Genomic DNA, 16378 nt, shown 5'->3' with positions numbered 1-16378 from the left:
TGATTTCCCTCCTTTCCAGCCATTTGGAGGAGCCTTGCGATGATCAGACACCCGCGTGTGGACATCTGCCAGATCGGCTGCAGCTTTAGCAGATGCTGTTTCTCTTTCTAAGACAAACTGTCTGACGTCTGCCGGGCAGATATGCAGGAGCTGATCTCGTATCATGAGATCCTCCAAAGACTCGTAGGAGTCAGCTTTCAGTCCTTTAGTCCACTGCCGGAATGTGGTGCGTAAGTGACTTGCCACATCCGTGTAAGAGTCCCCAGGTCCCTTTCGCAAGGGCCTAAACCTCTTGCAGTACACTTCCGGGGTCATGTGGTACTTCCGGATGATGGCATCTTTTAAAGCTTCATAATCGTCGTCCTGCCCCTTTAGCAGTTCAACAAACGCATCCAGGGCCTTGCCTCGTAGCCCTGGTGTCCGGTACCCAGCCCATTGTGCTTGGGGCAGACAAGTTTTTACAAATGACAGTAAATACATGTCAATGTCACTATCTTTTTCCATCACTGGAAATTTGGCTGCTGTGCCCACGGTCAGAGAGGCGTCCCTATGCTCTAGGGACCCGAGGTTCTGAACCTGTCGCTACTGCTGGAGCCTAACCATCTCCAGCTCGTGCAGACGATCAGCTTCCCTCTGCGCAGCCTCTCTTTCAGCCTGACATTCCGCAGCTTCCCTCTCAGCCTGGCGTTCCTCTCTGGCAGCCGCTCGGTCAGCCGCTGCTTGGCGTTCCGCAGCCTCTCTGTCAGCCGCTCTCTCAGCCTGGCATTCAAGGAACTGCAAGTATGCCCCAGGATCTGTCTCCATGATGCGTTTCAGGGCTTCCTGCATCTGAGGAGAGTCCCTGCTGGTTACAGGCATTCCACTGCTGGCCTGCTCGGGCGGTGGTGTGAAGATAACATTCGGTGATCCTCCAGTGTCAGTCTCTGTATGCCCATCCTGCGAAGCCGTCTCTGAGCCACTGGGATCGGAGGTAGCGGGAACCCCTTCATGGTCAAGTTCACCTGAGTTCTGGTCTGCTCGGCTATCATGCTCCTGCAGGTCCCGAATAAAATCTTCACGAGTTTTGCAACCGACGTCCATTCCTCGTGAGGTACATTCCGTACTCAAAACACTTTTGCTCATTTTCCTGTATTCTGCATCACCAGGCATAATTGCAAGCAAAGGTAGAATAGAAAGCAGAAAAAGGAAGGAGCTGTTATATGTCTCTCTATATATATATAAAAAATATGCACCGCTTGTTTCTAAGGATTGTTTCCACAAAGGTTACAATCCTTCAGTGCAGAGCTAATTCCTAACAATGCACTGAAGCTCTAGCGCAAACTATCCCACGTACGCTGCCAGCCAATATGTGATGATCGCAGCATCAGACCCCAGCCCTTCTCACCAAACTCGTGACCGAAGGACTAGCCAATCTAAACCCGCGCTCTCACGTGCATAACAATGCCACGCCCAGCAGCACCCTACACAAAGATTTTCCAGCTAATGGACCACAACCTGTGTGCTGGCAGCGATTGTTACTGGGTTAGGTTAATTATGCAATTAACCCTTCACACAGCCACCACCTCCTTTTTGTACAGAGTAAGAGGAAACTCGGCAATATCAGCAATAACACTATCTTTGAATTATAGTCGGTATACCACTGTCACCGCAGGCAGAGATTTACCGAAGTTTAAAACACACACACAGTAGCGCTCTTCAGAGGCAGGGGTGCTTAGTTTCCATTAAAGAGCTTTAGAAACCTGTCAACACTTTCAGAAAGATGTATTACTAAAAGGTCAAAAGGGTGCAATAAAAATATTTACAGAAAAAAATGTAGCCTATATACAGTCAGGTCCATAAATATTGGGACATCGACACAATTCTAACATTTTTGGCCCTATACACCACCACAATGGATTTGAAATGAAACGAACAAGATGTGCTTTAACTGCAGACTGTCAGCTTTAATTTGAGGGTATTTACATCCAAATCAGGTGAACGGTGTAGGAATTACAACAGTTTGCATATGTGCCTCCCACTTATTAAGGAACCAAAAGTAATGGGACAGAATAATAATCAAATCAAACTTTCACTTTTTAATACTTGGTTGCAAATCCTTTGCAGTCAATTACAGCCTGAAGTCTGGAACGCATAGACATCACCAGACGCTGGGTTTCATCCCTGGTGATGCTCTGCCAGGCCTCTACTGCAACTGTCTTCAGTTCCTGCTTGTTCTTGGGGCATTTTCCCTTCAGTATCATCTTCAGCAAGTGAAATGCATGCTCAATCGGATTCAGGTCAGGTGATTGACTTGGCCATTGCATAACATTCCACTTCTTTCCCTTAAAAAACTCTTTGGTTGCTTTTGCAGTATGCTTTGGGTCATTGTCCATCTGCACTGTGAAGCGGCGTCCAATGAGTTCTGAAGCATTTGGCTGAATATGAGCAGATAATATTGCCCGAAACACTTCAGAATTCATCCTGCTGCTTTTGTCAGCAGTCACATCATCAATAAATACAAGAGAACCAGTTCCATTGGCAGCCATACATGCCCACGCCATGACACTACCACCACCATGCTTCACTGATGAGGTGGTATGCTTAGGATCATGAGCAGTTCCTTTCCTTCTCCATACTCTCTCTTCCCATCACTCTGGTACAAGTTGATCTTGGTCTCATCTGTCCATAGGATGTTGTTCCAGAACTTTGAAGGCTTTTTTAGATGTCGTTTGGCAAACTCTAATCTGGCCTTCCTGTTTTTGAGGCTCACCAATGGTTTACATCTTGTGGTGAACCTTCTGTATTCACTCTGGTGAAGTCTTCTCTTGATTATTGACTTTAACACACATACACCTACCTCCTGGAGAGTGTTCTTGATCTGGCCAACTGTTGTGAAGGGTGTTTTCTTCACCAGGGAAAGAATTCTTCGGTCTTCCACCACAGTTGTTTTCCGTGGTCTTCCGGGTCTTTTGGTGTTGCTGAGCTCACCGGTGCGTTCCTTCTTTTTAAGGATGTTCCAAACAGTTGTTTTGGCCACGCCTAATGTTTTTGCTATCACTCTGATGGGTTTGTTTTGTTTTTTGAGCCTAATGATGGCTTGCTTCACTGATAGTGACAGCTCTTTGGATCTCATCTTGAGAGTTGACAGCAACAGATTCCAAATGCAAATAGCACACTTGAATTGAACTCTGGACCTTTTATCTGCTCATTGTAATTGGGATAATGAGGAAATAACACACACCTGGCCATGGAACGGCTGAGAAGCCAATTGTCCCATTACTTTTGGTCCCTTAATAAGTGGGAGGCACATATGCAAACTGTTGTAATTCCTACACCGTTCACCTGATTTGAATGTAAATACCCTCAAATTAAAGCTGACAGTCTGCAGTTAAAGCACATCTTGCTCGTTTCATTTCAAATCCATTGTGGTGGTGTATAGAGCCAAAAATGTTAGAATTGTGTCGATGTCCCAATATTTATGGACCTGACTGTATATACAGTGGGGATCGAAAGTTTGGGCCCCCCTGCTAAAAATTTGTATTAATGTGCATAAAGAAGCCAAGGAAAGATGGAAAAATCTCCAAAAGGCATCAAATTACAGATTAGACATTCTTATAATATGTCAACAAAAGTTAGATTTTATTTCCATCATTTACACTTTCAAAATAACAGAAAACAAAAAAATGGCGTCTGCAAAAGTTTGGGCACCCTGCAGAATTTACAGCATGCACTGCCCCCTTTGCCAAGCTGAGACCTGCCAGTGTCATGGATTGTTCTCAATCATTGTCTGGGAAGACCAGGTGATGTCAATCTCAAAGATTTTAAATGCCCAGACTCATCTGACCTTGCCCCAAGAATCAGCACCATGGGTTCTTCTAAGCAGTTGTCTAGAAAACTGAAACTGAAAATAGTTGTTGCTCACAAAGCTGGAGAAGGCTATAAGAGGATAGCAAAGCCTTTTCAGATGTCAATATCCTCTGTTCGGAATGTAATTAAGAAATGGCAGTCATCAGGAACAGTGGAAGTTAAAGCAAGATCTGGAAGACCAAGAAAAATATCAGACAGAACAGCTCGCAGGATTGTGAGAAAAACAATTCAAAAGCCACGTTTGACTGCACAATCCCTCCAGAAAGATCTGGCAGACACTGGAGTTGTGGTACACTATTCCACTATAAAGAGATACTTGTACAAATATGGTCTTCATGGAAGAGTCATCAGAAGAAAACCTCTTCTACGTCCTCACCACAAAAATCATCGTTTGAACTTTGCAAATGAACATATAGACAAGCCTGATGCATTTTGGAAACAAGTTCTGTGGACCGATGAGGATAAAATTGAACTTTTTGGCCGGAATGAGCAAAGGTATGTTTGGAGAAGAAGGGGCACAGAATTTAATGAAAAGAACCTCTGTCCAACTGTTAAGCATGGGGTTGGATCAATCATGCTTTGGGGTTGTGTTGCAGCCAGTGGCACAGGGAACATCTCACAAGTAGAAGGAAAAATGTATTCAATAAAATTTCAGCAAATTTTGGATGGTAACTTGATGCCATCTGTGAAAAAGCTGAAGTTAAAGAGAGGATGGCTTCTACAAATGGATAATGATCCTAAACACACCTCGAAATCCACGGGGGATTACATCAAGAGGCGTAAACTGAAGGTTTTGCCATGGCCTTCACAATCTCCTGACCTCAACATAATTGAAAATCTATGGATAGACCTGAAAAGAGCAGTGCGTGACAGACAGCCCAGAAATCTCAAAGAACTGGAAGACTTTTGTAAGGAAGAATGGGCAAAGATACCTCAAACAAGAATTGAAAGACTCTTGGCTGGCTACAAAAAGCGTTTACAAGCTGTGATACTTGCCAAAGGGGGCAGTACAAGATATTAACTCTGCAGGGTGCCCAAACTTTTGCAGACGCCATTTTTTTGTTTTCTGTTATTTTGAAAGTGTAAATGATGGAAATAAAATCTAACTTTTGTTGACATATTAGAAGAATGTCTAATCTGTAATTTGATGCCTTTTGGAGATTTTTCCATCTTTCCTTGGCTTCTTTATGCACATTAATACACATTTTTAGCTGGGGTGCCCAAACTTTCGATCTCCACTGTATATATATATATATATATACAGAAAACAATAGCACAGCAAAGAGATAACAGAAAGAGGTTTAGAGGGATAAAGTACTTGCCGTCAGCCTTGGGTTAAGCAGATCAGGTTTCAGAGCCAAAAGGGTCTTATCTCCCAAAGTTAGTTCCGATGTTAAAAAGGAGATTCTTCAACTTCAACTCAGCTCAGCTTAACTTCAAGCATCACAGCCTTTATCTAGGAACTCAGCAAGGTGTCTCCCTGAAGCAGAGAACCAATCGCCTTATTTGGGCGGGTGTGGCAGGCAGAGACCCAAGCTATGACCAAAAATGCCTCCTAGCTTATATTAGGATTCATAACTTACACTGGATACATAGAACATTCTAGCCACGAGTAGATTAATACGCAGAATCTTCTGCTGAATGGCTACATATGAAATATGAGATACCTGCTTGGATGGTTAAGGAGATATAATTTTCTGCTCTCCTGTATATGCCAGCTAGGGGGTGTAATATATCAGGTGACTTGTCTTAAAGTGAGCCGTCCAAATATGTGCTCCATGTTTATGTAATTATATCCTATTTGAAGATATAAAATTATATGGAAAAGTGAGTTTTTAAATGTAAGTCTGTTTTTACAACTACCTGGAATGTCTTTGAAGCTCCGTGAGGGCTGGTTTATGGTTTTATGATCCCTTCTAATTTCTATTTATGCCGGAGTATACATTTACATAATTCTTTGCATCCACCATTGCTTTGCCTATGGCCTAGAGAGAGCTGATGAGTCAACAAGCTGTTTTTCCCCCTCTTACTGCTGGTGTTGCAGTTTAATAGTTGAAGCTTATTACTCATGACTGTATAATGAAACGTTGCTATTTGATTATTCCTATTTTCTATTGTTCTATTATTATGTGTTAACTTGGGTTGCATATCCTAAACTCATTATTCTTGTGGTCTACTCTTTTGAACAAGACTAATCTAGAGGGGTTACTAAAGAATTGTGTATGTGGCATTATTATCCAATACTGTTGACATACAGTTGCAAGAAAAAGTATGTGAACCCCTTGGGATTACGTGGAGTTTTGCATGAATTGGGCATAAAATGTGGTCTGAACGTCATCTAAGTCACAACAATAGAAGAACACAGTCTGCTGAACATAATACTACACAAACATTAGATGTTGCCATGGTTTAATTGCACATAACATGTAAACATTCACAGTGAAGGGAGGAAAAAGTATGTGAACCTTTGGACTTAATAACTGGTTGACCCTCCTTGGCAGCAATAACCTCAACCAAACGTTTCCTGTAGTTGCAGATCAGACCTGCACAACGATCTGGAGTCATTTTGGATCACTCCTCTTCACAAAACTGTTTCAGTGTAGCAATATTCTTGGGATGTCTGGTGTGAATCGCTCTCTTAAGGTCATGCCACAGCATTTCAATCGGGTTGAGGTCAGGACTCTGACTGGGCCACTCCAGAAGGTGTATTCTGTGCTGTTGCAGCCATTGTTTTGTTGAATTACTTGTATGCTTTGGGTCATTGTCCTGTTGCATCACCCATCCTCTGCAGAGCTTCAGTTGGCAGACAGATGGTCGTACGTTTTCCTGCAAAATGTCTTGATAAACTCTGGAATTCATTTTCCCATCAATGACAACAATCCGTCCAGGCCCTGAGGCAGCAAAGCAGCCCCAAACCATGATGCTCCCTCCGCCATGTTTTACAGTGGGGATGAGGTTTTGATGTTGGTGTGCTGTGCCTTTTTTTCTCCACACATAGTGTTGTGTGTTCTTCCCAAACAACTCAATCTTGGTTTCATCTGTCCACAGTATATTTTGCCAGTAGTGCTGTGGAACATCCAGGTGCTCTTTTGCAAACTTCAAACGTGCTGCAATATTCTTTTTGGACAGCAATGGCTTCCTCCGTGGTGTCCTCCCATGTACTCCATTCTTGTTTAATGTTTTCCTTATTGTAGATGTGTCAACAAAAATGTTAGCATGTGCCAGAGATTTCTGTAGGTCTTTAGCTGACACTCTGGGATTCTTCTTTACCTCATGCAGCATTCTGCGCTGTGCTCTTGCAGTCATTTTTACAGGACGACCACGGCTAGGGAGAGTAGCAACAGTGCTAAACTTTCTCCATTTGTAGACAGTCTGTCTTACCGTGGACACATGAACATCAAGGCTTTTGGAGATACTTTTGTAACCCTTTCCAGCTTCATGCAAGTCAACAATTCTTGATCGTAGGTCTTCTGAGAGCTCTTTTCTGCAAGGCATGGTTCACATCAGACAGTGCTTCTTGAAACCAGTAAACCCAAAACAGGTGTGTGTTCTTTAAGGGCAGGACAGCTGTCAGCAATACATCCAGTATCATCACACTGATTGGAGTCAAGGTCGGCTCACTCCTGGCTCCAATTAGCTCTGGGAGAAGTCATTAAGCTAGGGCCTCACATACTTTTTCCTCCCTGCACTGTGAATGTTTACATGTTATGTGCAATTAAACCATGGCAACATCTAATGTTTGTGTAGTATTATGTTCAGCAGACTGTGTTCTTCTATTGTTGTGACTTAGATGACGTTCAGAGCACATTTTATGCCCAATTCATGCAAAACTCCACGTAATCCCAAGGGGTTCACATACTTTTTCTTGCAACTGTATGTCTGAACCCAGAATGTCATAGGTGTCGGGAGGCTTTCAAAGTCAGGGCAACCACTGGGGACAAGCATTATCAAGTGGTCCCTGCGGGGGTAGTTCTACACTTGTTTTAGAAACAGCAGCTTGACATTGTATGCTATTATTAAGTGTATGACCCTCAAAAGCACCCAGATCCTTTTCGGTCATTGATTCCCCGAGTTATACCACACTAGAATATATAACGCATGCATGTTTTTTATCCCACAAGTGCATAACTTTACATTTATCAACATTAAACCTCATTTGCCCAATCAAACAGTGCATTAATGTCTGCTTGTATGTTTGAGACAACCTGTAAGGACAAGGAGTATTACACTACACAGCTTGTTGCCATCTACAAACAAAGAATAGGTACTTTTAATCCCAAAACACTATATAGTTTATAAATATATATAAAAAATTAAGGGTCCCAACACTGAACCTTGGGGTACATTACCAATAACCTTTGACCATTCAGAGAATGAATCATTAATCACTACTGTCTTAATACGGTCAGTCTTTTAGCCAGTCTTCTGTCCATTCACATACTTAAACTTCTAAGCCTATGGACTATATCTTACACATTATCCATGTGAGGAAAACTGTGTCAAATTATTTTGGAAAGTCCAATTATACTGTATCCACAATTACTCCTTTGTCTACATTTTTGCTTACTTTCTCATAAAAAGAAATAAGATTTATTTGACAACTTCAGTCTTTTGTGAATCCATACTGACTTGGTCTTTTTTCAATCTCTCCTCAAGCACAGTGCTTTCATTGAGTTCATGACAGGCAGGGACTGTTTCAGGACTTGATGGCCCACTTTTATTAAAAATGAAAATAAAGTTCAACACGAACAGTTCCTTTCAAGGGGGTTTCCACTATTAGTCCAAATATAAAGGAAAAATAATACCAAGCCTCTTGGCTTCTCCCACTGTCGCTGCTCAGGCCTGCAGCCTAGAGGCCCTTCAGTCCTCCAGACCAACTTACAGCACCTCTGTGTTTCTGTAAAACAACTGTACCTTTCACAAATCCTTGCTGCTCCCATTGGGCTTACTGTGCAGACATGCATGCCTCTGGCTGCTTCCCTGCAGCCTCACAAGCTCCTGGGGAGGATGGAGCCCTGAACTATGTCTAAGCCTTTCGTTATAACACGTGGACATCTGCACACTCAGCCTGCTGATCTCTGGTAAGATTGTTTATATACAGTATATGTATATTTTTTCTAATTTTAACTGTGAATTTATAATGAAAAAGACACTGAAACATCACTGAAATCATAACACAACAGAATAAATCTCCAGACAGAATTTCAGGTACAAGGTTCTAAATAATTTTACCTTCCCAAATCAGGATACCAGCTTCTTTCTTTATAAACTTGAACCAGAAGTTTTCAGTATATGGTTCTTCCAGGAACACCTCTCCCACCCATAGAGATGGTTCAATTGTGGACAGAGGACATCGAGTAGGCTTCATTGGAACAGCAAACTGAAGGTCCCAGGCTCCCATCTCCTTTCGTGATCCCAGTACCAGAAGTTCAGTGTCAGTGTGGTTGAGAGTGATGACTACACCAAAGCGGAATAGCATCTGCTGCATGGTTCCTGAAATAAAAAAAGCTCTCCATATGTCTTTCCCACATTAACAAGGTTCATATTTTTCTATGGTTTTTTTTAAGGTCTAATAAAAATACTAGAACCTACACAGAAGGGCATTTTTCAAGTTTTACAGCTGAAACATTTTACATGAAGTACTTTTCACTGCTGACATTTTTACCAAGCAGACAAAATATGCATAAATAAAGCATAAGAACATATTTCAGTTTTCTTATTTTGTACAGAAACAATTGAGTACTGTCCGTGCTACTTTTTTTATTTGCACTAACATACAATTTTGAGGACAAGCTTTCGGGGTATGTCCCCTTCTTCAAAGTCCAAGCAGTACTATACAAATCACAAAGTTTCAGCAGAACGTTAGAAGGGATGAAAGGGATTCCTCACTCATTATCCAACAGTTTTATGACTATTAGCTCAAGCTTAACTCCCTCTGTGTGAGTTTAGTATCCCTCCCCCCCTCACTTTTGCTGTATCTTATCCGAGTTCTGAAGCAAGGAGTTGACAGTATAGGTGCTAATCTGAGTTCTGGAAGGCAAGGTAAATGGAAGTGATTTAAGGTCTGAAGAAAGGAGGTATGATGTTTTTCTAATCTTCCATAGACACTAGACCACTTCCTACTCACATTAACATTAATATCCTGGGCCTATTTGTTTTCCAACCAGTGACTCCAGGGTCTTTTTTTTTCTTGCTCTGAACACCGATTATAGGGCCTGAACATAATGGTAATGCTGGGGCATTTTTTCTACTGCTGACCAATGAAACAGGGCATTTTTGTCTCCCACTGGACTAATAATACCAGGTATTTTGCTCACATTGACCAATGACACCAGGCAGTTTTTGTCCACTGACCTACAATGCTGGGCATTTTTTCTCCCACTGACCATCAACAGCAGAGCAATTTTTTTTTCTCCTACTGACCAATGTCACAGGGCCATATTTTTCCTTACACTGCATCATATCTTCCACACAGACCTTTTTGCTATCACATTATTGTTTTAAAAAGCTATTCTAAGCAAATAGAATGATGAACAAACACTTATGAGTTTAGCCTGTAATTTTTTTGCTTATGTAATTCTTAACTGGCCACATAACCGGAGAGGAGGCAGGGTGTCCTTCACCTACACATTTTGTGCTAAAGGGTGTCTCTCTTTTCATCTCAGAAACTTGGGAGATTCGCCCCTGACCACCAACGATAGGACATTTTTTTCCCTCAAACGGACATAATCCTTATGCTACACTCCGTATGCTGCAGGTTGTAGGTTACATTTTTCCTTCTCTCAGTAGTTGCTGGTTGCTAAGTAGCCATCAAGGGTTTTAAGGCAGTTCTTTTATAGGCTTGGTTCAGACCAAAAACTAAATGTAATGGAATAAATTATATTTGTCCTGAGGTTTATGTGTGTAAAGGACTCTCGATTTTGGCACCATAAGAGTATTTTCTGGACAAGGACAGTGGCAAATGTGCCCAGTGTATATTGCAAGTAGGCTCAGGCTCTATTTAACCAAGCCACTTTAAACCATGCACAATTATCTTGCTATGTGGCCTCGCCTACAATCTAAAATTGGAAGGCTTGCATTACACTCAGATTTCCAGTCTCTCAACCTTGATACAAAATTGAGACTAAATGATTAGATTGAGACAGGACAACGCTGCATCATATTGCTACATGTATGCTGCATACAAAGAAACAAAAAGAGGGCGCACGGGCCTAGTGTATTACCTTTTAAAATAGAAATGTATTACTAAAAAGTATTATACTCACAAAAGAATAAAATGAAAAGCATGTCACAAGAAATACAGCCTGGTCCAATCTCCCTTAAAGATGTCTGGTGGGGAACTGTAGACTTCTTAATAGCTAATGCGTTTGGAGGCTATACCTCCTCAGAGCCGATTATGGTATGCCATTGTAGTGATCTATTGTTGCTGTGAGAGGCAGAATCAAGCTGTATCAGCTCAGCCCTAGCCACCTGACAAGAAATGCTATGACATCATACAGTGTGTGAGGTCACATCATTTACTTTTCATAAACAATGCAGATGCCTTGTGTTGCAGTGCCTTGCAGAGAGCTCTGTAGTAGGTTCTCAAACACATATTCTGATCTATTCTGGTCCTGGGCTTAGAGTTGGACTGCTGATAGACCATTCAAGCACTGATTGCAGCCTGGACCCACAGGAGATGCTGAGCCTAGGTGCCATGTTAGAACAGTGCTTGGACAAATTGCATCTATCCCAGCACCATCTGAAAATGGCACAAGGGACTCAAGTGGGTAAATGAGCTCATACAGACAATGCTATTAATGGGAGAAAATACAAAAACAAATGTATGACTTTGGACGCTGCAACTTCTGAAATTGCAACTTTGGACGCTGCAGCTGCAACCATTATTACCCCATGGCTGACCTAGATCAGAGGAGGATCGAATCTTTGAATTTTCCAACCAACCATGATTGTTTACTCCCCAAACAGAGCAAACACATTTATGGAAAGATCTTTTTGCGGTCAGCTCATGCCTACACAACCAACTGTCATCTGCCATCTCTATCTATAGGCAAAACTTTTACATTTAAGATAGGGGAAGGTTATAACCTGTCAGTTTTTTGGGGATTTTTTGCCATGGGACACCATTGTGGAGATTTCCCTTAATTTCCTGTCCCATACCCAAAACAGAAAGTGAGAGGAAATCCCTCCAAATTGAGGGAATCCCTTGGGGCCTCCCAGGTCACCAGAATTAGTGTCTCCATTGGAATATTTCCTCTCTATTAATTTTCTGGAGACAACCCAAAATTTGTGATTTTCTTTTACTTTCACTTTCAATAATAAACAGGACAAATAGACAGGGTGACTCTCCTTAATGTGGGCAGCAGAGTGGCTAAGTGAGTAGAACGAGTTTGAATCCCAACCATGGCACTGCCTGCCTGGAGATGGCATGTTCTTCCTGTGCCTGCGTGGGTTTCCTCCATACTCCAAGACATGCTGGTAGGTTAATTGACTCCTGTCTAATTGGCGCAAGTATGTGTTTGTATGAATGTCAGTTAGGGACCTTAGATTGAACACTCATTGAAGCCAGGGACTGATGTGAATATGTAATGAGGCTCCGTTCACACCTATGCAGTTTGCTTTTTGTCTGTTTTGCAGTGCTTTTTGCAGTTCATTTTGCGTTTTTCTATATGCGTTTGTGATGCATTTTGACGCGTTTTGCATTTTGCTCAGTGCTTTTTTTTCTTTTGCTGGGCAGAATAAAAATGAAAAATGCAGCAAAAAAACACATAAGAAACGCAGTACCGTACATTTCAGCAGTTTCTCCATTGAAATCTATTGTAGCAAAAACGCTGCTTTTTGCTTTCAGAAAAGTCCCTGACCCTTTCTAAAAGCGCAGCAGCTCAAAAAAGCATAGATGTGAACATGTTCCATAGGAAACCATGTTCAATGGACTGTAGTGCGTTTCTGCAAAAAGCACCAAAAAATGCATTGGTGTGAACGGGGCCTGAGTATGTAAAGTGATGTGTAAATTGAAGGTGCTCTATAAGTTCCTGTAATAAATAATAATGACAAATAATGGAACACAGACAGAAATTAAAAGCAGACAGGTGTTCTAATCCCTCTCCACTCGATCATAAACTACAAAAAAAAAACTTTGGCTTTTCGTTGTACTTTGAAGCAGTACAATATGGTCCCTATGCACACAAAAGCCTTCAGGCATGTGATGTAAATTGTGGGAGTATTTCCATGTCCAGGAGAGACAGCTGAAGCATATAGCTGCCATAGTAATGAATGGCTGTATATAATTGTATACTGGTATATAATGTGCTTGCATAAACTCATACACACTGTCATATATCCCGGGAACATGACTTCTTAGTGCATCCAAGGGTTTTAGCCCTGTGCCCATGCACATGTTTACACAAGCACACCATGTACCTGAACACAGCTAGCATACAACCATACATTACTAAGGCTGCATGCACCCTGGACATTTTGATAACGCTGGTAATGTTAGCTGTGTAAATGCATGTTAAAAACTTGAGTTTTTCAGCTTTTTTTAGTGTTTTTGCATTGGCGTTTAGAGGCGTTTTGCTGCGTTTAGCGGAGTTTTTCCGCGTTTGCATTTTTTAGAATTTATTTTACCCCCCAAAAAAAGCATTTTTTGTCCAAAAAAGTCCAAAAGCTCCGCTTTGCGCTGTTTTACCGCATTTTGCCACGTTTTTCAGCATTAGAGCATTTTTGCAGCTAAAAACAACTTCTCTAGAAACCCACTAGTCCTGAGTTTTTTTTCCAGCCAAAAAATGCTGATTACAGTCTATGCGTGCATGGACACATAGATAACATGCTGGGGGTTTACTAGCTGTAGAAAAAAACCATCAAAAGCCAAAAACAGCCACTGTAAAAACATCCAGTGTGCATGAGGACTCAAGCTGTTTTTTTTTAGCTCAGGTCCCCAATTAACCTCAATTGCAGGGCTAGGTTCACACCTATGCAGGTTGCGCTTGAGCCATTTCTGCATTATGTTTTGCGTTGCGTTTTTGCACCTGCATTCTTGCTGCGTTTTTGCTAAGTTTTGCGTTTTTTTACATATTCCTTGTTGCTAGGCAGATTTAAAACGCAAAACGCATCAAAAACACAATACATTGCTTTTCTGCAGCGTTTCCATTGAAGTCTATAGAACCAAAAATGCAACTTTTTGCATTCAAAAAATCCCCTGGCCCTTTCTAAAAAAAACGCACCAGGTGAAAACGCGCAGATGTGAACATGTCCCATAGGTAATCATGTTAAATGGACTGTAGTGCGTTTCTGCAAAATGCTGAAGAAAACGCTTAGGTGTGAACCTAGGGTGAGTGTCTAGACAGGCACAGGATTATTAGAACGTAGTGAAGAGCAGACAGGCATGTCATACAGGTTGTGCTGTTAACCAGAGTGCAGTCTACCAATATTCCTGAAATGTATTCCATGATTGCCTCTGTTGTTTATTTTCCTAAGAAGCTGAGTCGGCTATGCCGGTGCTTATGTATTTTGTAACAGATGCTACAAGATATCAGAAAGCATTAGAATGGAAATATGTAGTATCATTTGCAAAAGAAACCTGTACCTTTCTACGTAGTTCAGCACAGGCCTTGAGGACATGCCCTCTATTTGCAGCTCAGGAATACTGGCACAGACCTAGTGAACAGCCAGTCCCTCCTTCTCTGTGCAATGGAGCAGAGATCTAGTTGCTGCACATAAGGAGAGGGAGGGGAAAGAGGTGGCTCAAACCACAGCTAATACACTGTGCACCATGCACAATCCGTAAATAGACGGCTGCTGCTGTCTCTGTCTGTGTATTAAACAAATGTGTGTTATAAACAAACAGAATTATCATGAGCATCCCTATACACATTGAACACTAGTCTTTTTTACTGCTAATAAGGAAAGTTCATTAACAATTGAGGATGTCAATGTGTCAGTGCAATTTTCCTCATTTTTATATTTTTTTTGTGCAGATTCCAATGTCTAGTTTTATCCATTGTTTATAGACAAAGTGTGGTAGATTGTCTTCAGTTCAATATTCTGTGTGAATTTCTCAGTATCCTTCATTTTTTAGTTTGTATGACGTTGACTAAAAGGTGGGAATACACGATTAGAAAATCAACCAATCGGTCATCCGATGACCGAGAGGCGTTCGTTCCTTGGTTGAAATCGTGGCCCACATTACCAATCGGTATTAACCCCTCCCGGCCTTTTAAGGGTTCCAGAAGCCGGGAGGCAGGGCAGGGTTTAGGGACATGATCGGGAAAGGTCACTGATCGAAAGGAGAGATCGGGACTTTTCCGTGAGTACCGGACATGTGTGCTAGGAGCACGCAGGGCACGCGCTCTCGGCACATATGTCCTTTTCTAATAGAACGCAAACGTGCGGCCGCTCGACGTCTAGGCCCAGATGCGGGGAGGCCGCACATTTGTGTGCGGCCGGCGTGAAGAGGTTAACCAAAGCGATATACACAACAATTAACAGAAATGAGTATAATATAGTTTATTACATTACCTACATACATAAATAGTGATACATAAAAATATAATAAGCAGAATTCTGGTTTCATTATCTCATTAGGCCAATCTACTTTTAACATTTGGATTTTTTTTCGTGTTTACAATGATTCCTTGGACATAAACATCTGGGTCATGTGTTTCCGCTCATGCGTTATAGCACTTGATAGATTTTTTTCATACGATCGTCATACCATCGCATAGAAAATCGGTCGTTCATATGTGAAACGACAACATTTTTCATTGTTGTTCAACCTGGTTTTTTCATTCACAATATCGTTATCGGTTAAAACATCCTGCTCATCAATGAAGAGAAAATCGTTCAATCAATGGTTCCGCTAAATTTTCGTACGATTTTCTTATCGTGTGTATGGGGCACTAGCCTGGGTTCACACTAGTGCTGCTGCATAATCACACGTTTTTCAGTGCATTTTGTAGCCCCTTTTTGTGTGTTTTTACATATGTTTGTGATGCATTTTTCTGTCACTTGCCCTCCAGAGAATTTATCCCCCTTCCTGACCAGGCCATTTTTTTGCGATACGACGCTGTGTTACTTTTTTTTTTCAATCCAAACAACTTTTATTCTCAAGGAAACTGAAAAGTGGAACAGTGCTTACAGAATCTTCAAAAACATGAAAGCACAATTAGAATTATACATAGGGTTACAACTTGGATGCGATGATCCTATGACATACAAAAGACCAGAAGCATTGACCAAACAGAACAGAAAACATAAGGATCCATGACCACCTTGACAATACATAGCATGTAAAAAAAACAAAACAAATCCAAAAACAAATAATTAGTAATTAGTTCACCTGAGACATCATAAAGAGGACTATGGGTATACGTGAGCACCCCTGGGAGGAGAGATGGGGTTATCTGCCATATAATAAAATGTCATACTTGCAAAAGCCAATCTACTAACAATTGAGAAGGGGCAAGCCCAGGTACATCTAGCCAGCCCTGCTACACCAGCTGAAATTTGCGATGAACATTACGATGTTGATATG

General features: G+C 41.5%; 1 protein-coding gene across 1 annotated transcript in view; it reads right to left on the bottom strand.

The window, feature by feature from the left end:
• EPM2A (EPM2A glucan phosphatase, laforin) overlaps positions 1-14535 on the bottom strand; it is a 145602-nt gene extending 131067 nt beyond the window's left edge. The window contains exons 1-2 of the mRNA XM_089690194.1: positions 14432-14535; positions 9079-9339 (exon numbers count right to left, since the gene is read on the bottom strand). Coding sequence (XP_089546320.1) covers positions 9079-9334 — 256 coding nt within the window. The 5' untranslated portion in view covers positions 9335-9339; positions 14432-14535. The remainder of the gene's footprint in view (positions 1-9078; positions 9340-14431) is intronic.
• Positions 14536-16378: the final 1843 nt, after the last annotated feature.

The sequence above is a fragment of the Staurois parvus genome, unplaced genomic scaffold (genome assembly GCF_062004578.1).
Source record: "Staurois parvus isolate SC_StPar_1 unplaced genomic scaffold, SC_StPar_1.0 ptg000520l, whole genome shotgun sequence".
NCBI classification, from domain to species: domain Eukaryota; kingdom Metazoa; phylum Chordata; class Amphibia; order Anura; family Ranidae; genus Staurois; species Staurois parvus.
The sequence above is the reverse complement of the archived record's forward strand: the minus strand, read 5'-3'. Positions and strand labels throughout refer to the sequence as shown.